Source organism: Ailuropoda melanoleuca, chromosome 1 (genome assembly GCF_002007445.2).
Source record: "Ailuropoda melanoleuca isolate Jingjing chromosome 1, ASM200744v2, whole genome shotgun sequence".
Taxonomy (NCBI): Eukaryota; Metazoa; Chordata; class Mammalia; order Carnivora; family Ursidae; genus Ailuropoda; species Ailuropoda melanoleuca.
This window is the reverse complement of record NC_048218.1, coordinates 199,956,318-199,979,182: the sequence shown is the minus strand read 5'-3', so window position 1 is coordinate 199,979,182 and position 22,865 is coordinate 199,956,318. Positions and strand designations below refer to the sequence as shown.

General features: G+C 39.5%; 1 protein-coding gene and 1 long non-coding RNA gene across 2 annotated transcripts in view; one reads left to right on the top strand and one right to left on the bottom strand.

Moving 5' to 3' along the window:
- AGK (acylglycerol kinase) overlaps positions 1-22,865 on the bottom strand; it is a 76,125-nt gene that overhangs the window by 27,044 nt on the left and 26,216 nt on the right. Inside the window, exons 5-9 of the mRNA XM_011228052.3 lie at positions 20,219-20,298; positions 14,870-14,945; positions 9,536-9,628; positions 7,786-7,818; positions 6,611-6,705 (exon numbers count right to left, since the gene is read on the bottom strand). Of these exons, the coding sequence (XP_011226354.2) occupies positions 6,611-6,705; positions 7,786-7,818; positions 9,536-9,628; positions 14,870-14,945; positions 20,219-20,298 (377 nt within the window). The remainder of the gene's footprint in view (positions 1-6,610; positions 6,706-7,785; positions 7,819-9,535; positions 9,629-14,869; positions 14,946-20,218; positions 20,299-22,865) is intronic.
- On the top strand, positions 2,712-14,631 carry LOC117795143. Its single transcript, XR_004618974.1, has 3 exons — positions 2,712-2,802; positions 12,244-12,460; positions 14,501-14,631. It is a non-coding gene; the product is annotated as an uncharacterized LOC117795143 (long non-coding RNA).

The window sequence follows — 22,865 nt, the reverse complement described above, 5'->3', positions numbered from 1 at the left end:
CAAAAGACTTTTTTTAAAAAACAAAAAATGTCATTATCACATCTAAAACTTTTAAATAATTCCTATCAACAAACATTTGGTCAATGTTGAAATTTCCCCAACTAACTCAAATTTTTTCAGCTTCTTTGTTCAAATCTGGATCTAAATAAGATCCACACATTGCAATGGGCTTATACGTCGTCTTCTCCCATCTATAGATTCCCTCTCCTTTTCTTTTCCCTACTTGTTAAGGAAATGGGTTGTCTTACTGTGTTGCTGAGGGTCTGGGTTTTACTGATTGCATTCCCCTGGTATTAACATGTGTCCCCATTCCCTGCATTTCCTAAAAACTCCATCTGATTCAGCTTGGTGTGTTTGGCAAAAATACTCCAGGGGTAGTGGTCTGTACGTCTATCAATAAGTACATAAAATCTGTTTCTGTGTGTGTGTGATAGTAGCAACCATTGATAATTAATAGCTAGATTCATTAGTTAACAGAGTTGCAAAAATGGTGATCTTTTAATGCTATCATTCCCTCTATCATCTGGCCCACAAAGAGAAAGTTTCCCTCATCAGTGATTTAGGTACTGTAAAATAGAGGTCATACGAGAAAATCGGGATAAATGCTTGATTTTTCAACTTCACCAATTTTCAAAATAAGCTGATATCCCAGTATCCTCTAAAAAGAACCAATGAGTTTTTCACCTTTATTTCTGAGTATCATTATGAACTCATAGTTTTAAATATATTTGATATGTTTCAATGCATTATAGTTATTAGCCTTACTGATACTCAAATTGTCTCAAATGAATGAACTTCAAGGGTGGAGTACAAGGGTCAGTAGATAATTGGAATGAACAATGAGAAAGAGTGGCCGAGGAAGGTCCCTGTCAATGTCAACCAAACTGAGCAATTAGCAGCTCCTCCCTAACACTCAAACAAGCAGAATCATCTGTTTGAAAGAATTACTTTAATATTTTAACTTGTTTAAAGTTAAATGGAGTGAGATATAACATATACATAGCAAATTTCATCCTTTTAGGTATACTGTTCTACACTTTCTGACAAATGCCTTCAGTCATGTAACCAACACCATGACCAAAACATAGAACATTTATGACATCTCAGAAAGTTCCTTTATGGCCCTTTGTGGCCAACCCAATCACTCCACCATCAGCTCCTAGCAACTTCTCCTTTCTGTTTTCCAGAATGTCGTATCAATTGAAACAAAAAGTATGAAGCCTTTGCAGTTTAGCTTTTTCAAACTCTTAGCACGAGTATGAGATTCATTCATGCTGCTGAAAGGATTTAAAGATTTCTTCTTTTTATTCCAGAGTTGTATTCCATGTGTGGACATACCACAGTTTATCCATTCACCAGCTGATGAACGTTGGCACCACTCCCAGTTTTCGGCAATTACAAATGAAGCCACTATAAACATTCATGTATAGGTTTTTGTAGGGACATAGGTCTTCATTTGTTTTGGGTACATACCTAGCAGAATGATTGCCGCTCATACATTTAATTTTAAAAGAAACTGCCAAACTCTTTTCCCACAGTGGCTGCACCATTTTGCATTTCCATCAGCAATATGACAGTTTCATTTGCTTCATGTATTTGTCAGCACTTGATGACATAAGGTCTCTGTCTGGTTTGTTTAAGCCACTCTAATAGACACATCACGTAGTGGATTTAATTTCAACTTCCCTAACGACTAATGATGAATATTTTTTCATAGGCTTATTCGCCAACTATGTCTTGGGTGAAAGGTCTGTTCAAATATTTTGCCCTTCTATTATCTGGCTGTTTGTTTTCTTATTATTGCGTTGTGAGAGTTATTTGTATACTCTGGATATTGGTCCTTTACCAGATATGTGCCTTGCAAATATTTTTTCCCAGTCCACAGCTTGTCTTTTCATTTCCTTAACAATGCTTTTCAGGGGCATCTGGGTGGCTCAGTCTGTTAAACGTCTGCCTTCGGCTCAGGTCATGGTCCCAGGACCCTGGGATCGAGCCCCCTGTCATTGGGCTCCCTGCTCAGCGGGGAGCGGGCTTCTCCCTCTCCCTCTGTCCTTCCACTCTGCTTGTGTTCTCTCCTGCGTGTGCTCTCTCTCTCTCAAATAAATTTTAAAAATCTTTAAAAAAAAAAAATGCTTTTCGAAGAACAAATGTTTTAAATTTTGCTGAAGCCAAAATTATCTTTGTTGTTTTATGGTTTCTGCTTTTTGTGTCCTAAAAAATCATTGCCTTGGGGCACCTGGGTGGCTCAGTCAGTTTAAGCATCTGCCTTCAGCTCAGGTCATGATCTCAGGGTCCTGGGATGGAGCCCCGCATCCGGCTCCTGCTCAGCAGAGAGTCTGCTTGTCCCTCTCCCTCTGCTGTTACCCCTGCTTGTGCTCTTGCTCTCTCACTCTCTCTGTCTCTGTCAAATAAGTGAATAAAATCTTTAAAAAAAAAAAAAGAAAAAAGAAAATTGCCTAACCCAAAGTCACAAAGATTTTCCTCTAGAAGTTTTACAGTTTTAGGTTGTGCATCTAAGTTTATGATGGACTGCATGTTAATTTTCACGTATACTACAAGGTACAGGTTACAGTTCACTTTCTTGCATGTGCTTAGCTAACTGTCGCAACACCAATTGTTCAAAAACTGACCTTTCTCCATGGAATTGCCCTGACCCCTCTGTCGAAAACAAATCCAGTGTCCAGATATGTGTGGGCCTCACTCTGGACATTCTCCTCTATTGATCTACTCATTTCTTCTTTGCGAACACCACGCTGTCTTGATTACTGTAGCTTTAGAAAATAAGTCTTGGAATCAGATAGGGTAAGTCCTCAAATTTTGTTATTCTTTTTCAAAGTTATTCTGGGTATTCTAGGTCATTTTTCCATATGCATTTTAGAATCTACAGGTCAGTATCTATAAAAGGTCTTCTGAAATTCTGATTGAGATTGTGTCGAATTTAGAAATCAATCTGGAGATAACAGGTATCTAAATATTGATTCTTAAAGTCCATGAACACAGATATCTCTCCATTTCATTGTTTTCTAGATTTCTTTCTTCAGTGTTTTGTAGTTCTTAGCATATAAATCTTATACATATTTTGTTAGATTTATCCCTAAGTATTTCATGTTTTTTGTAAAGGTTTAGTAATGTTAGTACCATATTGCCTTTATTGTTGTTACATTTTAGAAAAATATAGTAATTACTAAGAAAGTAAAAGGTTTATTGTGTCTAGCATTTAAGTACAACTATAAGAAAGGAGTCACTTAGGGACACCCGGGTGGCTCAGTCGGTTGAGCATCTGCCTTCGGCTCGGGCCATGGTCCCAGGGTCCTGGGATCAAGCACAGCACTGGGCTCCCCGCTCTGCCAGGGAGCCTGCTTTTCCCTCTCCCTCTGCCGGCTGCTCCCCCTGCTTGTGTTCTCTTTGTTAAATAAATGGATAGAAGTAAAAAAAAAAAAAAAATGAGTCACTTAGAAATTACTATAATCTCCATTCAAAAAAGTATAGTTTCTCTTCTAATATGGCTTCTCGTAATCTATTCTGCTCTGTACAGTTCTGGTGAGTAATGTCAATTTGGTAGAAAAAGTCACATTTCCATAGTAACTGATTGGAATATCTATAAAATGCCTTTTCCTTTAAAAACGTTTTGCCTTAGGTGAAACAGCAAGAGAAGAGAGCAGTTCTCTTCAATTTGCTTCGATTGTTTTAATTACAGAATTGGTCTCAGTAACTACACAGCCACCCTATTTGTTATTTACTGTTTTCCAGCCTAAATTATCAATAAATATGCATAAAGTCTTCAGCGTATCCAATAAGCTACCAAGCATAATTACCTGTTTACCTAACTAGTCCTTATTTTAACTTGTTAACGATCTTCTGAAGTAAGTACTGTTGTTGGGCATTTGATAAAGGAGGTAAAGAAGCTGATGCTCAGAGAGATTCCATAAAATTCTCAAGATGACAGAGCAAGCTTGTGGCAAAACGAAATTCACTGCAGGTCTCACTCCAAGGGTGTGCTCTCTCGCCTGGTGAGGCTGCTGCGGCCGGACCAAAGGAACAGCTATGGGGTCCCAAAGGGCAACTGCACAGCTAGCAGTGTGAGCGGGCTTCAAATGTAAACCTCTAAGTCAGCAATCACATGCACCTGAATCGGCACTTCTAGCAAAGTTAGGTACAATTCAGGACCCTTTAAGATCCCCAAAATACACACATGAACTCAAACACTTAGATCACATTCTGGGCTCCCTGGTGACTGAAACCAGAGTTAAGAAACAGCCTATGTTACTTTCCCATATTTCTCTATCAACACGTCTTCATTCCATTTTTCCCCTCCAATACAGATGCTATCCGGGAAGTAGGCAGCATTTTAGAAAATGAGATTCAATTTAGGAGCAAGCAAGAGGCATGATCACAAGTTTAGATTAACCTGATAGGAATACATTAATTCTGAAGGAAGCTATTAGAAAAGACCCAAAAGCTCTGTACTTACTCTGAGTAGTACTGAGCACATTGAGAGGCTTAGGAAGTGCTTTTGAGACACTGACCTTAAAACAAACAAACAAACAAAAAAAAGCGCTGCAACTGAAAAGGCTTTAATATTAATTTTTTCCCAAAATTATCTGGCAGCACACAGCTAAAACACAACTGCAAATTTATCATTCTCTAGCAGTAACTGAAGGTTCTAGCTAAAGCAGCACTATAGCACCAAAGAGCTATTTTTTAGAATTATTTAACTGCAACATTCCAAATGCAAGATTCCTTTTTCTCCTGTAGTAATTATGCTACAACAAATCTTGACAGCAGCGCAAAAAGCAAAGCCTTGTTCTTTCAAACGGCCTGAGGCATCTGCCATGTTGAGAGGTCGGCAACATTCGGAACCCAGGGCAGATTTACTTAATTACCTCAGAGCCCTGGGGCATGCTTATAAATTAAGTTTTATAAATCTTTAAATTATAAATAGAAGCAGCAACAACATTAATTTAACTCAGGGAAACTAGCTCCCAAAAAACCGAAGACTTTCAAGAACCTAAGACGTTGAGGGTGTCCACACTGCCTGTAACCCGGCTTCGGGCTAGGCAAGGCGTTCTCCAAGGAACATGGTCTCCCTGTGGATCACGGACATATGTGGGGATGTTGGCAAAGCGGTTCAAATATTCTATACTGACATAAAGCTGAAAACTAACTCTCTTAGGTAACCAAGACCCAAACCAGATAGAATTTATCTCAGATAAGCAAAAATGCTTGAATAATTCATTATTTGTTATATCCATCGCCCCTCAGAAATTCTAAACTAAGAATAAAAAGTCTGTCAAACTGAAATGGCACATGAGGCTTCAGGATGACTGGTGAAGAGCTGAACAGCCTCACGAGATTAAGGCTTGAAGCGGGAGACGTTTTGACGAAGGCCTGAGATACAGGTCGATAGTTAGGCCCTGTGTATGACATGTGGACCAAGGTTTTTATGATATATATAGACAGAGAACTGCTAAGATATAAAATGACTCCTAAAATTCTAACAGCAAAAATTAATGCACAAAAACCAACCTAATCAAAATCCCAAAGCAAGAAAAAAAAACAAAAAAAACCAGAAAATCACCTGAGTATTATGATGATTCTAGAAGGTTATATAACCAGAAATGTTGTGAGAAGGTTTTAAGTAATACATTAAATGACTATTTCTTTATTGACCTCCCGCACCTGTGTCACAAACCTTACCTGAAAGATCAGGCAGCTGACAATGAGAGCCTGCAAACAAGTTGCTCCATTATACTATTTATCACCGTCAAAGCCAGGACTCAAATGCAAGATTCCTGGGTGGCACAGCAGTTAAGCGTCTGCCTTCGGCTCAGGGCGTGATCCCGGCGTTATGGGATCGAGCCCCACATCAGGCTCTTCTGCTATGAGCCTGCTTCTTCCTCTCCCACTCCCCCTGCTTGTGTTCCCTCTCTCGCTGGCTGTCTCTATCTCTGTCAAATAAATAAATAAAATCTTTAAAAAAAAAAAAAAGATTCCTATCTTCTTGAAAGACTACAGCTCTGTCTACATAAGGCTTTCAGAGCAGAGAATGGTAACAACAATCTGCCTGCCTCCACAAGACAGTCAGACTCACAGCAATTTGATTGAGACGCCAGGGCCACAGAGCTTTCCCGACTGCTTCATCCATACCGCCTTCACTGTCGGCATTTCCCAAAGGACGGCACTATTACTTAGCTGTTCTAGCTGCTTATATTATCAAGATAACGAAGCCAAGGCTACCCGTTCAGTTTTCACAAGGGACCAGCTATTTGTCATCATGTATTTTTAAAGCAAACAAACGATCAATGCAAATCTAAAGATTCACTAGAGAATCTTCCAACATAAAGGCACCAAGAAGTTTGGATCGGGGATGCATGCACTCATCTCTACACGTGACCTGGGCACTTGACATCAGATCACCAGGGTCCCAGAACCCGACAGGAAAACTCCCAATGAACTGAAAGGTTGTACTTTGGTCTAGGCCCTCCTCTTCACGATTTGCAGTTCCCTGCTATCCAAACTAAAAACAAACAATTCATATCACCCACACGTGAACTGTCCATTCCCAGGCTCACTCACCCACCAATGCTACCACCCCACATTGACAACCTACTGGACTTTGTTTCCACTTTCGGCAAAGAGGGTAGGACTCAAACTACTGGTCTGTCCCAGTGGGATAAATCCAATGGGAATTTTACTGAAGGAAGCCTAAGGAAAAAAGAAGAGGAAAGTTTTTATCATTATGGTCAGGGAATCAGGCTGAACAGAGAGACACAGATGTGTCCACTATGACAAGTAAGTGACCCTCGGTGCACCAGCACACCTCTCCCTTCCCCAGGCCAACAAACAGATAATGCTAAGTCTGTGGTTTCTAGAATGAGGCAGGCCTCAAAAACAGGACTCTGAATTTGGAAGAAATATCTGGGTATTTATTAACGGCAACTGGTTGGAAGAAACCTGGTTATGAAAAGAAGGATCTTAAAGATATTAGATAAATGTGCTATTGTGACAGAGACTGCATTATGTTGTCAAACTATTTGAAAAAGTTGTAGATAAAATTTAACTAGAAATATCTAACATTTGTACACAGTAACTATTGATTGCACTTTATAAACTATCCCTAGTGTAAAGAAGGCAAAGAGAACAATCAAATTCAAGGAGCAGTCCTTCCTCCCTCTCCCTCTCTCCCTTCCCCAAAAGAAACCACTATCCTGCCGATGCCGTGATGCCTTTCCCCACCACGTTATTATTATTTTATGACGTATTTACACATCCATTAATAGTTATGTAGTATTGCTTTCTGAATTGCAAAACTCTGTAGAAATGCGTAACATACTTTGGCAACCTGCCTTTAGTATTCAGTGTTTTTTAGATTTAATCATTTTATAGATATTTATATATATGTGTGTGTGTGTGTCACTATAAATATTTATAGATATTTATAGATCTAATTCATTCATTCTTACTGTAACATGGCTTCCAGTATATGAATATACCATCATTTATTTATGAAGGAATTCTGTGAAGAGAAATTTCCATGGGAAAAATTTATATTTCAAACAATGGCTTTTCTGTTAAAAGCTCTCGGTTGCTCTGGAATACTAAAACAGGAATCCACCACGGATTCATCCAAGTGTTCTAGGACATAGGCAGCAGTATTTTATTTGCTTAAACCCAAAGAAAAACAATTTGTGCCCAGCTTAAAATATAAAATGGCGAAAAAAGGTAGAAGGAGATAAAAAGCACAGAAATGTAGAAGCTAAAATGCAATCACTCTTGAAAGCTCACCTCATCTGCTCTTCGCAGAACTCCAGTAATAACCTACAAACGTTAAAAAGAAATTATTATAAACAACCTGTAGTTCCCTTATCAAACAAGAATTGGATTCAATTTTCATGGATCACAAACTCGTGTCTGTGCTCTTCTTAGAAACTATGTCAAGAGATGTACTGGCTCTTAAAACACTCAGTGTTCTGCAGAGGGGTCAGAGCAAAATTAGATTTGATTCTTGACCTAAGATCAATAGTCCAATAAAGGCTAAGATGAAGTAATTACAAAACCTCCACATTATATTAGCAAAATCGTTCTGCGTTCTATAAAACGGATACAAATGTGAGGCGCACAGCGGTCAGAGAGAGGAGCCCGGGCTGCCCTGCACGTACACGCACAGGAACAAAAATAACACTTTGCTACACGCGGAGAAGTCTGTGCTCAATAAAGATTTCTCGTCCAGGAATATGAAGACAAGGGGAACAGTTTCCCCTGTTTCAAGAGATAGTTTTAATTTTAATTTGTACATGGGTTTTTTTTTTAATTTTTAAAATACAATTCCCATGCCTTGTAGAAGTGGTGAAAAATACCTAAAGAAGGAAATGCTTTCTCATCATCCCCTCATGCTGCATAACCACCATGAATCAGTTGCTCGTGTTTTGGCATATTTCCCTCCAATCCTTTTTTTTTTTTATTCACTGCATATTTGTATATGACTGATATTATACCAAATACACGATTTGGTCTATTTCTTAAAAACATTTTGTAAAGTAAAGACGGATGCCGATCTTCTCCCTTCACCTCCTGCCGCACTGAATTTCAGGATTAAATGGGACCTCATGAGGTCTACTTCGCTCTTTGTTGGCACGCTATCAGTATTCTTCACACTTCATTAAAAAGCCATAGAAACAATTACAGGATCATTAGCACAGCCTTTCTAAAAGCAGCTTACTAAGGCTCACATAACTACTAAGTCAAACATAGGACACTGCTCTGTCTGCTGTTAGCTCCGGATCCCTCGACCCTGAGGAAACCACCAAATGGGGGCAAGGGGCCCTCAGAAATGAGGCCCTGCTGTGAATTATGGCCCACAGGACGGGAGGACTGAGCAGTAGGAGGGACACCTGCACGGGGCTCTTCGGGGGTTTCCAGTACGTGACGAAGGTTCCAGTCCACTGCCCTTGAAAGGAAGAGCACTTCTAGAGCAACGTACTTACTGTCCTTATTGGACCAGAGTAAGCATTCAGGACACGAAACTTTACAACAAAGGCAGATACATACACCTGAATCTGTAGACGCCTGCCTCTAACTGTACTATTATGTGAGAACATTCCATGCGATGGAAATGATGTGAGAACAGAACCATTTTTTCCAAAGAGGATCTAAGTTTATTTTGTAAGAACCATCCCTCATAATTAAAACTGATTCCCTAACTCCCTAACACACAGGGCTACTCCATCAGTCTCCAAAATACGAAAAGCTTACCACACCCACCACCGTTTCTTCTCATTTATTCCATTTTATCCAACTTAAATTTGACAAAACAAAAATCCTCCTATATGCTGGGTACATATAAAGTTCATATAAAACAAGAGAATAAAAGAACATGACAAAAACGTAATGGCACACCTGTTTCAGAGAGTAAGAATCTAAAAAAAATAAATTACAAAGAATTTCCTTACATTATAACCACTTTATGCCATTGCTCTAAGATCTAATTTCCATTTTCCTCACCTTCAAATGGTTTCGAACAGAAAAACAACCATACCTCCTGCAATGTCCCATCTCCTCCCGCAACAATGATCACGTCTGTGCTTTCCATCAGTTCCAGGAGTTTCTTGGCTTGGCCCTCATAATCGGTCTAAAGCACAAAAGAAGTTTTTGGTAAATTTACCATCCTAGAGCCATAAAATCAAAGATTTAAAAATATGGGACATTTTCTTTAAAGTTTGACAAAGATCTTTCCTCAAATTCTACATAATTGATAGACATGAAAAACTCAACAGCTATCAAAGCAATCATGCATACAGTTTTGTACTATTTAGAGCTGGAAGGGACCTCAGATGCCATCTTTAACCTTCCTTTAAAAATAAAACCCAAACCCAGTGATTTGTCTCCGGTTACACAGTTAGCTAGTCAAAGGATTCATTTCCAGGCCAGTGCAAATTCTATTATACCATTTACCCGGCACCTTTCAACTGAAAGCAGGAAGTCAATTGTATATGCAAATAGAGAGACACAGATGTAATGAAAAGAGCACAGATTTGGGAGCCCAAGAGACCCAGATTAAACCCCGACTCTGCTACTTTTCAGCTGAGTGGCCTTAAACTCTCAGGACCTTAATTGCCTTACCAATGAAATTATGTGTGTTGGGGTTGGGGTAATAATAGCTTCCCCAGAGCATTGTTGTAAAGCAGTATATAAAGCAACCAGCAAGGTAACTGTTCAGGATCGGTACTGTACTTAAACGAAAGACTGGGTTTTGCTACGATTATACGATAAAGTGTAGGCGTGACTCAGAGTAGTGACAAAACAGTACCTAAACCTCACCATTTTTATTGAGAGTATGTCCTCTCAGATACATATGCAGACTCAATGAATCATCTAAGCCACCGCCTCTAAAACCAAACATTAAATTCTAGAACGCAGAATGCAGCTAATACTAACACAGGAAACGTCCCCTGCTATGACACTGTACTAGACACACTGACAGGCAAAAACTAAAGACCTGAACTTCGGACGGGCTAAAGCACCTGACCACAGTTACCACAGAGGACAAAGGAAGGCCCTAAACTAACACCATGAATTTTATGAAGAATTATCCCACTTTTAGTCTAAAAATGAAATGGCTGGCTTTATAGTTACACATTCGCAACAGTAAATTTTTTAAAAAGAATATATGTCAATCCTGGGGCGCCTGGGTGGCACAGAGGTTAAGCGTCTGCCTTCAGCTCAGGGTGTGATCCCGACGTTGTGGGATTGAGCCCCACATCAGGCTCCTCTGCTATGAGCCTGCTTCTTCCTCTCCCACTCCCCCTGCTTGTGTTCCCTCTCTCGCTGGCTGTCTCTATCTCTGTTGAATAAATAAATAAAATCTTTAAAAAAAAAAAAAAGAATATATGTCAATCCTGATTAAAAGAACGGTTTGTGAGTGCCCTGAAATAAGCGATCATTGGGAATCAGTCTGGGTTTGCTAAGGACGAGGCATTTCAGGTTTTCCTCAGCCTCTCTGACATTACTAGATCAGTAGATACGGGAAACCAAACAGACATTGTATCTGCTCTTCCGCAAGGCACCTGGTAAGCCATTTGATGATATCCATGGAGACAAGATGGAGAAATGTGGAAATAATAAGCTAGAGTACAAGTAGCTCAGTTAGTTGCCAACTGAAGGTCTGTGCTCCAAGTGAGAAGCTCAGTGGAATGACATCAAATTGCAGATAGATTCCTGGTAAAATTACTTTAGGGCTTTCCTTGAGCCTCTTTTTTTTTTTTTTAAAGTAGGCTCCACAGTGGAACCCAACTCGGGGCTTGAACTCACAACCCTGAGATCAAAACCTGATCTGAAATCAAGCATCGGATGCTTAACAGACTGGGCCACCCAGGTGCCACGAGCCTTTTTCTGTACAGTGCTATCAACAACAGAGGTGAAAGGCAACTTACTGAGTATGCAAATGACAATCTTTTACAAAAGACACTGGCCTCTGTACTATTCCTCAAACATGCCACGTCTACTCCTGCTTCAGAGTCCTGAACATGCAACACCCTCAGCCCAGATTCCTTCCCTCCCACATCTGCAGGACTCACTCATTTGCCTCAGGTCTCTGCTGAACAGTCAGCTCCTCAACCCGGTCTTCCTTGACCTTCTGAACTAAACGAACACCCCATTACTCCTGGTCCCCTTACTTGACTTTTCTTCATGGCACTCATCACCATCTGACAAACCATGTTTCTGTATCTGTTTCTTTATCTGCCTCTCTCCCTTTCCCACTTCGAATGGAAGCTCTTTGGGGGCAGACATGGAAAGTTTATTTTGTTTAGACTGTATCCCCAATACCTAGAACAGGGCTTAGCTCACAGTAGGCAGTCAATGAATACTAGCCAAAAAAAAAAAAAAAGAATAAATGTAAGTACACAAATGAAAGAATCAAAATTCAAAAATATTTCAACAGATTTAACAGACCATAATTTAACAGATTACATTTATAAAGATAACCTATTTGAGGCTCTGGTGTTAAGAAGAAAATTCCAAGTGCAGCAACAAAGGAAGGATAAAAAAAAGGGGGGGCATAATGATATTAAATAAAGAAAAGTGAATCAAGACAACAGGTAGCACAACATGATATTAGAGAACTGTTACTTTTGCTGGATATGATAAGGACACTGCAGTTACATAGAAAAATAGCCTCATTTAAAAAAAAAGTGCATACTAAAGTATTTAGGGGTAAAATGACATGATGTGTATAATTTGCATCAGAGAACCCGGCTACCACGTGAAGATGCCTGCTGGAGACCATGTGAGCCAGACCACATCAGACCTGACCTACAGATGTGTGAGGCAGGCCATCCCTCCTCAGCCATGCCACCGAGGAGCCCAGGTGTGACCAACACAAGGGCAGCTCTGAACGGACTGCGGACCAACAGAATCCGAAGCAGAGGAGCAGCTGTCAAGCTAGTTTGTTACGTAGCAGCAGGTAACTCGTACAGAAATAAACAGAGCCATAATTACAATAGATGTTAATGGATTCAGTGGCCCAATAAAAAGACCAAAAAGACTGGATCTCTTAAATACCCTGTTTTCATGCCTTACCAATAAGGCATCTAAAATGTAAAGATACAAAAAGGCTGAGAGTAAAGGGATAAAAATATTACACCAAGCAAAACCCAACCAAAGTAAGCTAGCAGAGTCACTGAGAACACTAGATAAGTCAGACTGTGGCCGAGGCAGTACTGGTGCTGAAGAGAATGGCTCTAGGACAGGGGCAAACGCGAGAAAAATGAAGCCATTTGAAACCTGAGAGCATCTACTGACATCATCTCAAAATATAAAAAGAAAAATGAACAAAACTACAGAGAGAAATAGAAAAATCCCCAATAAGAGTGAGAGAGTTCTAAAACCCCCCCTCTCGATAATTTATAGTTAAAGCAGGAGAAAAAAGATTCAGTAAGGACACAGAAGACTAGAACCACACAACAAACAGATTTGGCTTACTGGACATCTGCAAAACATGGTACTCAAAATAAGGAAAACGAAACACACACAGGCCATTAAAACAAGACTCAAGAAACTTTCAGGGGCGCCTGGGTGGCACAGCGGTTAAGCGTCTGCCTTCGGCTCAGGGCGTGATCCCGGCGTTCTGGGATCGAGCCCCACATCAGGCTCTTCTGCTATGAGCCTGCTTCTTCCTCTCCCACTCCCCCTGCTTGTGTTCCCTCTCTCGCTGGCTGTCTCTATCTCTGTCAAATAAATAAATAAAATCTTTAAAAAAAAAAAAAAAAAAAAAGAAACTTTCAAATGCAGGAATTGTATAGACTACATTTGTTGACCATAATGCAATTAAATAAGAAGTCATTAACAAAAGATAACTAGAAAAACTTTATATTGGGAAATTTAAAAGCATGTCTAAATAACTCATAGGTAAACAAAAATCATGATGGGAATTAGAAAATATGTTTAAATGAATGATAATGAAAATATTATACATCAACACAGATGCAGCTGAAGCAGTGGAGGGAAATTCATAGCTTTCAATAAATAGGAAAAGGGTAAAAAAATAAATAAACATCCAAGTTAAAATGTCAGAACAGCAGAAAAAATCCAAAGCAGAATGAAGGAAACAGTAAAAACAGAGAAGTTAATGAAACAAATAAAAACGAAAGGATCAACAAGCAAAAAATGATTTTGTGGCAAGGATTAATTGACATACCTCTCACAAGACTATGGAGAGAAAAATAAGAGGACACAAATTAACAATATGAAGAATTAAAATGAGGTATTACAAATGTTACAGAAACTTACAAGTTAAAAAGAGGAAATTAGAACTTGATACCAATTAATTTGAAACCCAGATGAAAGGAAAAAATTCCTTGAAAATGTTGCCTTACCAAAATTAATTCGAGAATAGAATTTGACTACTTCTAGAACAATTAAAGACATTTAATATACAAAACAGTTTCTCCTCAAAGACAGCTCCAGATCCAGATGGTTTGAGTTCAGGTGAACATTCAAGGAAGAGTTTTTACGTAACCATTCTGGATCTCACATGTGGAGTCTGTAACATGCATTACAAACACTCACATCAATGTTAGTTCTCTTCCCCTTTCTCCCATCCCTGGAGACAGACAACTGGACGACCACATCGCAGACCAGTGGGACACAGGAGTTCAATGTTTCATGGTAAACGGGACTAAATTACCTTTTCATCTCTGATTTCATGAAAGTGTGTAATATTAAAAATAAACCACAGACTGACAAACATGACAACAGAGTGATTTTCACCAAATGCACAAACCTGAGTACACACAACATACATATCACTTAAAAGACAACAAATGGAGTCTTGGGGGGTCTTCTATCTAGCATAATTTCTTCTACTTTTGTCCACTTTCCTTCTTGGCTAAAAATCACAAACTCTAAAGCTTTACCATTGAAAATTCCTCAAATGTTTACCTGTCTATGGAGCAACCAAGAAATTAAACTAACTACTTGAAGTGGAATTTTTTTTTATTTTCAGGGAAAGAATTCTTACAGCTATAACTACTTTCATCTTCCAAGAGACAATAATTCCACATCCTAGCTTTCAGATGAAAGGAATCAAGTTCATGCCTCCATCTAATCTTATTCTGAAAATGAAAAGCTGACAATGCTTTAAAGAAAACAAAACCACCTTTATTAATGATCAGAACAAAGACACAACGTTGATTTCTCTGCTGCCACCTTCTTACGCACTAAGTGATTTCTGCTACAAAGTCAAGAGAAGAGGATAAGTTATAAGGAGTGGTAGCTCGGATAAAATCAACACTCTGTATGGTGACTAACGTAATAAATAATTATTAAAAAAAAATATGAAAGAAAAAAAATCAACACTCTGGAGTGTTCTTACCTTAACAACAGTCACATCCATACCAGATAAGTGTAAAATTGGGGCAGCATTTTTTTCAAATAGAGTCCTTGCTTTGCTGTAGACAAAGAAAAAATACAAAAATTTTGACACAAGTTCTCAAGAGGAAGAACAGAAAGGCCAGCCATCCTCGCTAGAGTAGAACAGGCAACAGCCTGAGAAACACAGGTTTCCTTCATTCGTGCGTGTACGGGAAGTCGGACGATAAGTCATCAGGTTCTACGGACAGAAATGGAGACGCTACCACTCTGGGGCCATTTGGGATGCTTGCAGTCCATGGTCTAGTTCCTCTAGAGGAAGAACGTACACTGCATATGGCCCCGCTCAGGACACAATGTTTCATTCATTCAGCAAGTACTTACCGAGCACCTACGATGTGCTAGACACACATTGTTCACCAAAGCAGACAGAACCAGCTGCAACTTAAGTAGGACATAGTAAGTCCTCACAGAACTTTATATTCCAGTGGTAGAGGAGGGAGAGTGTATTTAACGTTTTTCATGTGGCCCGAGGGAATAAACTGAACTCCACAGAATATTAATTCTAACTCAGTGGATACAACCTTTGAGGGAGAAATACATCATTTTTAACAATTTCATATACTAGAGATATTTCCATTTCTTGAGTTTCAAACCTATAGTGAAATCCCTGGAGAAGGAGCAAAGTTCTTTTCCATGAAGGCAGAATTTCTAAGAACAGGAAAGTCTGAAATTATCTAGTTCAACTTTAGGGTAATAGGCAGCTTGTCTGAACTCCCAGGCACAGTCACTCCCTTCTCTTTGTGTCCCCATCACTTTGCATATGCCTCTGGTAGGAATTTTCATATAGCATGACAATCAGTGGTTTGCAAGACAGTCTTTGGGATGAGACTGGAAGCCTTGCAAAGATATACCAAATATTATAATCCCTGAGTCCCCCAACCACTAAGATTATGTCTGGCACACTTAGAAGATACTTAGTAAGTATCCGATGAATTAATGCACTAATGCGTGAATAAATGAACCTGCCCCAAATGCAGACATGTCAATTCTGCGGGAAAGGAAATGACAGGATTGAGAAGTCTTGAGAGAACAGAAGCGGTTAAAGAGCCCTTTAAAGAGGGAGAGAGAGCACGCGCGCGCACGTGTTTTAAAAGCATCATACACATCATTCTGACAGTGATTCTTGTCCAATTCAGGTCAGGAATCAGAAACACAGACCAGGAATCAAGGGATGCACAAGTTGCAAGAAGTCCCCAATGCCATGGTCTCAAAGCTGAACATACCAATCAGTTTTTCACCCAAATATTTTCAACTATCGCATCAGAAAAAAAAAACCAGAAACAAAAAAACTATAACTTTCGAAACAACAGCAAACATGTAACTTTCACATCCACATTTATTCAGTCCTCTTTCAAAGATTTTTTTTTTTAAACCAGTGATGCATGTTTTGACTTTAAGAGTATCTTATTCTAGAAAGAGACGTTAAGGTATCTAATGAGGAGCATGTAGAGTCATGCACAAAGCAAATTCAACATTCTTTAAAAAGAAATAACCACCAAAGGGCAGACAGAAACATTAACATTTCTTTTTTTTTTTTTTAAGATTTTATTTATTTATGTGACAGAGAGACAGCCAGCAAGAGAGGGAACACAAGCAGGGGGAGTGGGAGAGGAAGAAGCAGGCTCCCAGTGGAGGAGCCCGATGTGGGACTCGATCCTGGAACACCGGGATCACGCCCTGAGTCAAAGGCAGACGCTTAACGACTGAGCCACCCAGGCGCCCCGAAACGTTAACATTTCTTATGAATTAAGATAGAAATGGAGAAATTGGACAAACTGGACAGATTTTCACAAGGACCATTCAAAAAAAAAGTATCTCAAACCAAGGGCCTACCTGAGCATGTTGTAAGCAAATTATACAAATAACCCCTGCCCTTTCTCCTGACCTGAATGCTTGTTAGAACGAACAGGAAGGGCTAAATGGAAATTCCCCCTTTCCAGCTCACCACTTCTCGGACTTGACCCAACAACAAAGGGCTGAGCTAGTGATACTACAAATGTTTCTCCTTCCAGGGTAATGAAAACCATTACTGGATTGACAAGAAAAAATCAGCTGGAGATAGATCAGCTCTATCTGAGAAGCAAAACTCTATCGACAAGCCTCAATCAGCTATATTAACCATTTACAAATCCGTAAGCTCCTCCAAGTTAAAGAAACAATGATTTGAACACTTGGGCTTTTAGTTCACATCTTTAATGGGATGCCAGGGCTATGGAAAATCTCTAAAATTTAATGTTTCATATAAAAGATAGAAAAACAAGTGTTACCAGTAAGAACTGCATTATTTATTATATAAAGGTGAGATAGCACCCGAGCTAAATAAAAACTTTATATACCTACCATAATTTCCAGGTTCATGTACACACAAAATAATTACTTCTTAATGTATTATTAATGCTAAACACAGTTATCTTATTTCTCAAAGTGCCTATGTAGTTTTAAACCAGTACTACATAATGAAATAGCTACATGATGAATTATATATGACGTGTCAGAATAGAGCCCAGATGACAAAAATAGTGCAATTAAATACTGAAAGCTTTAGGGGAAAAAAAGATGCTAGAGAACTTCAGAGGCGTCAACACCTAGAAGCATGCAGGGATTTACCTTGCTAAAGGGGACAATGACTTTAGAAGACTTTCCCTAAGCCTCACCTTTAAAGATAAAAATATACTTTTAAACAATAATCCACCTTTAAAAATGCCACTACATTTATATGTAAAAAGATAAACAGAGCCAAAAACTGCTCTAAAAGTTTGTTTTTTAATATAATTATCCCTTATAAGTAGGAACTTAAAATAAGAGATTATAGCTTAAACAAACTGCCAGTATTTTTATCACAAATAGCAAATCCCTAACTAACTAGGTCTCTAAAAGAATAGGACCTAGAGCAGTTACATTAAAGTAGGCAGAGGGAGAAGTACAAGCACTTTTGGGAAGGGTGGGGGAGCAAAGGAGAGAATGTTTTGAACCCAGCCAACAGGTCAATAATAGTCACAATGGCTTATATTCCTTTCATCCAGTGCTCACCATGAAATGGAAATGCTGAACAAGTCATATCTCAATCTCAAACAGGCATTATCAAAATCACAAAGGCACCTATTCTATATGGCAATTTTATAAGGTATGAGCTATTACTTTTCCCATTTTACGGATGAGTACACTGAAGATTTAAGCTACGTAACTCCCATAATACCACAGCGCAGAAGAATGCACAAGTCTGGTCCTTCAAACTCTGGAGCCCAGAGTTCTCTGTTAGCTTCTGTCACAGGCCACCACTGTTTAGTTATCTTAGATATTTTGATTGTGTTAGAACCTGTTCATTTGTTGGTATTGTTTAGTATTGGTATTAAACAAGAATGATCTACAGGCATTAACATTGGTGTTTATGGGGGAGGGAGGTGGCACTAACAAAGCCAGTCCAATAGGATTCAATGAGGCAGAATCACAGAGCCAGTTTAGACAATCTGTAGGTAAATATCTTAAACTGCAGAACTTAACATAAGGCGTGGTGTGTTTGGGTGGCCCAGTTGGTTAAGCGTCCAACTCGATTTCAGCTCAGGTAATGATCTTAGGGTTGTGAGATCAAGCCCGGTACCAGGCTCCATGCTGGGTGTGGAACCTGCTTAGGATTCTCTCTCTTTCCCTCCCTCTCCCCCTCTGCCCCTCCCTGCTTGTGCTCTTGCTCTATCCAAAAAAAAAAAAAAAGGCATGATTTGTCCTTACATCCGTAAAGCCACATTCACTATCTCAAATTACTAGGGAAACTTAATTCAGAACCCCTACATCTTACCAGTTATAAGCTGGCCCCAACTACTGTTTGTTGTTGTTGTTAATATCTTGATGTCATTTGACTAAGATCTTACAGAATCCAACCTAATACATATATTTTTTTTAAGATTTTATTTATTTGACCGAGAGAGAGGAAGAGAGAGACAGAGAGCACGAGAGAGCGTGCACAAGCAGGGGCAGTGGCAGAGGGAGAGGAAGAGGCAGGCTCCCCGCCAAGGAGGAAGCCCAACATGGGACTCGATCCCAGGACCCTGAGATCATGACCAGAGCTGAAGGTAGACGCTTAACTGGCTAAGTCACCCAGGCACCCCAGAATCCAACCTAATACATATTTATTAATTTTCCAATCCTCAAAAAAGACAAAAAGAATTGTTCTGGTCACTAGGGATAATAAAAGATATTACTACTCCCCTCCCCACCCCACACAACTTTTTCATTCTTACTATTTTTAAAAAATAATTTTAAGTTTTAAATGATTTCTTCTAAAAGCCTTCAAGGTCTTTTTTATTCACTTTTCCAACTGAGTGAGAACTGCAACGAACACCGAAACATTTTTTTTTTTGCTTGTGGTACTTTCTTAAAATTTATAGACTTCATTTTTTAGAGTTTTTAAGTTCAAAGTAAAAATGAGAACACAGAGAGAATTTCCATGGACCTTTGCCTGATTACACACACATGCAGCCTCCCCCACTTTCACCCCACATCCTGCACCAGGGTGGGACCTTTGTTACAATAAATGAACAGAAATACGTGATTATCAACCAAAGTCCCAACTATTCTTCACACCTGAATTCCCAGAATTCCCTCACACAACTTTTCCAGGCCAGCTAGGCCAGGTCACAGCCTGGCCTGCAACAAAGCAAGTTACTCCTGCCCTGCCCACCCCCCAGCTATTTCTTGAGTCAGGAAGATTGAGTGTTCTCCCTCTGCTGACCTCCAAGACGTAGCTCAAGGTTCACTCCTTTTGGAAAGAATGTTTCTGACTTCACAAGCCCACAGTGTTCTTGGCCATCATGGAACATCTTGAACAGAGAAGTCCCAAGCATCTACATCACAACAGCAGGAGCTGTCCCCAGGCAGGTAAGACTTACTTGAGAGTATTAATTCTGGGATGTTTTTAAAGATTTATTTTAGGGGGGAGCAGAGGGAGAGAGTGAGAATCCTAAAGCTGACTCCCCACTAAGCACTGAATCCCAGCACTCTGAGATCGTGACCTGAGCCAAAACCAAGAGTTGGCTGCCCAACCAACTGAGCCACCCAGGCGCCCCTAATTCTGGGATTTTTATTAAACTTCAATTAGACAAGTTTGTGAAGCATTGGTTAGCTTTACAGTTACAGCTCATTAACTGCTATTTCTCCATTACAAATTAATCTCATTGCTAGATGCGTATGGAACCTACTTCTTCCAGTTCCACACAGTCCAACTAGCTTCCTGACATTCTGGGACATCTCCCCCCTCAGGAAAACCGAGTATGTGACAAATCACAAAGTGAACTACCCTCTGCACGCTGCAGGATTGAGAAAAACCGTCGCCTTCTTCACTTGTGCATTGGGAGGAATGAGTTGATTGCCAAACACCTAAAAAGGAAAAAAGGAAAGTTTTAAGCAAATATCCTTTTATTCAGTTAGTGATTACATAAATTCTTTCATTCCAAAGGAATTTACTTCCAGGAGACATGGTATCTACTCTGGGGGAAAAAATGTTCTTTCATGATTTCATATTGACAAAAATACCCTAAACAACAACCAAGTCTACCATTATTTATGACAATCAGCTAAATTTTGTAATTAAAAAACCCTTGCTTCATCTACTAGAGATAAGTAACTTTACTAAGATGTGGCTAGGTTATTATAAACACATCACCAGCAAGGCCACAGTCTATCAGAAAGGAAGTTTAATCTACCCATCCATAGTCTTCAGAGCATAATCTTTTTCTCCTTCAATTTATTACTAAAGCTTATTCATATAGAATCTTTGTGTTACCAATTAATCTTCATATTGTCATACACACAAAAAATAAACCTAATAGTCTATTTGCCTCCTCCTCCTTGCAACCTTGTATAACTCGACAACGAGGTAGCATCAACTAGGGGATTAAGGGATGTGCTTGTGATGAGCACCGGGTATCGTATGTCAGTGATGAACTGCTACATTCTACTCCTGAAACCAATTTTACCATGTATGTTAGTTAACTAACTAGGACTTTATTTTTTTTTTAAGATTTTATTTATTTGATTAAGAAAGACACAGCAAGAGAGGGAACACAAGCAGCGGGAGTGGGAAAGGGAGAAGCAGGCTTCCTGCTGAGCAGGGAGCCCGATGCGGGGCTTGATCCCAGGACCTTGGGATCATGACCTGAGCCGAAGGCAGATGCTTAACAACTGAGCCACCCAGGAGCCCCAACTAACTAGGACTTTAAATAAAAACCTGAAATAAATAATACTAATAATAGCATCAATTGGCAAGAAAAAGAAATATAATTAATATTTAGTAGGCACCTAGCATTTGCCGCGGTCCTACACGTTATTCTTAGCTCTCAGAAGCTTAGGAGAGCTTAAATGTTCTCATTTTAATAGTTTAGAAAACCAAGACTCAGAAAGATGAAGTCAAAGTCCCACACAGTCAATAAAGTACAAGCTTAGAACTTACATCTAACTCCACAACCCCACCTTCTACTCTGTCAGCTCTGAACGGAGATCGAGGAGGAGGAGGCAGAGTTCAGAGGCACACACAACCAGATGTGCAGGGTCAACATAGGAACTAACGTGAGCTACTGCTATTTCCACCTGGACTGGAGAAGACGGCCAACAAAAATAAGGAGGAAAACACCAGAGTCAAAATGTCGAGTCTCTGATGGCGGGGAGCAGGTCTGGGCCAAGGAGGCAGAATTCAGATATGAAAGCACAAAGGAAAGACAGGACAAAAAGGAGTTATACCAAGATTTTTATTAAGTGACCACCACCTCCCTGACAGCCCACGAGAGAGCCAATCTCTCCATCGTCTATTTCTTGCTTTAAAAAAAAAAAAAGAAAAGAAAAGAAAAAAAGAGAAAAAAATACACTTTTTCTGAATGCTTCAGAAAGAAATACTCTTTCTTTGTAAAAAGTTTCTGGCACGTTATAATTTCTACTTTGTCTTCACTTTCACTGAATGCGACCTTAATATTTTTCTGCCAAATCTCCAAACATTGTAACGTGTTCTTCCTCTATCCACAATTTTTCTGGAATATGGCCAGAAATTACTCAGTTAGCCAGTTTCTCTGGCCTACAGGATTCCAGATCTACAGTTCCAGATTATTCTCCTTTGTCCTGGTTTCTTACCTGACTCCAGGCTCAGGTTTACAGTGAATTAAGGAGCTTATGTAAGACTACAGTAAACTGAGTTTATGTGAGATTTAAAAAAATCATTCTTTCAAAAATTTTGACTGTAAAGGGAAGCCATAAACCAGAAAAGTAACCGGAGTAGGCTCTAAGGATGAATTCGTTTCCGTTCGCCAGCGGGAAGGAGCTCCATGGGTGCTGGGAAGGCACGAACTCCAGCCGTGGGAAGAGGTAAATACACGACAGTCAGCAGCAACTAGAGGAAGAGTCTCTGGGAAAGGACAAGGAGGCACTGAGCGCAGAGGGAGAGGCATTTTCCTTCAACAAGAAAGAGAGGACCCTGTGACCACTTTTCCTTTGGGAGACCAAGAAAAGGCTCTCCTCCCAACTTGTTCCAGTTGCTAATGGAAAATTAGCTCAGGGTGGGAATGATTCATTTTCAAAACAGCAGAGCCACAGGAGAGAAAAAAGTAATCAAATTCTTAAAACACAGATTTCGAACAGTTAGATCACCATCAAAGAGAGGAATGTATTAATAGTGTCTATTGTCATTGTCATCCATGACAACACTTCGGTAACAAACATGAGGTCTGCCACGCACCTCCTTCCACTAACTAGATCATACCTTTGTCATTTTTTACTTCAGGTTTCTTTTTTGGTATTTCTGATATCAAAAGTTTAAATGACATACAACAAAAAGGCAACTCAGTCATGGAAATTCACCTGCAAGGCATAATGTACAAACTTGGAGGGGAGAGAAGAAAATGTGGTCTTGAACTCAAAAGGATTTACAATTCAACAATACCACCACCAGATATATGATT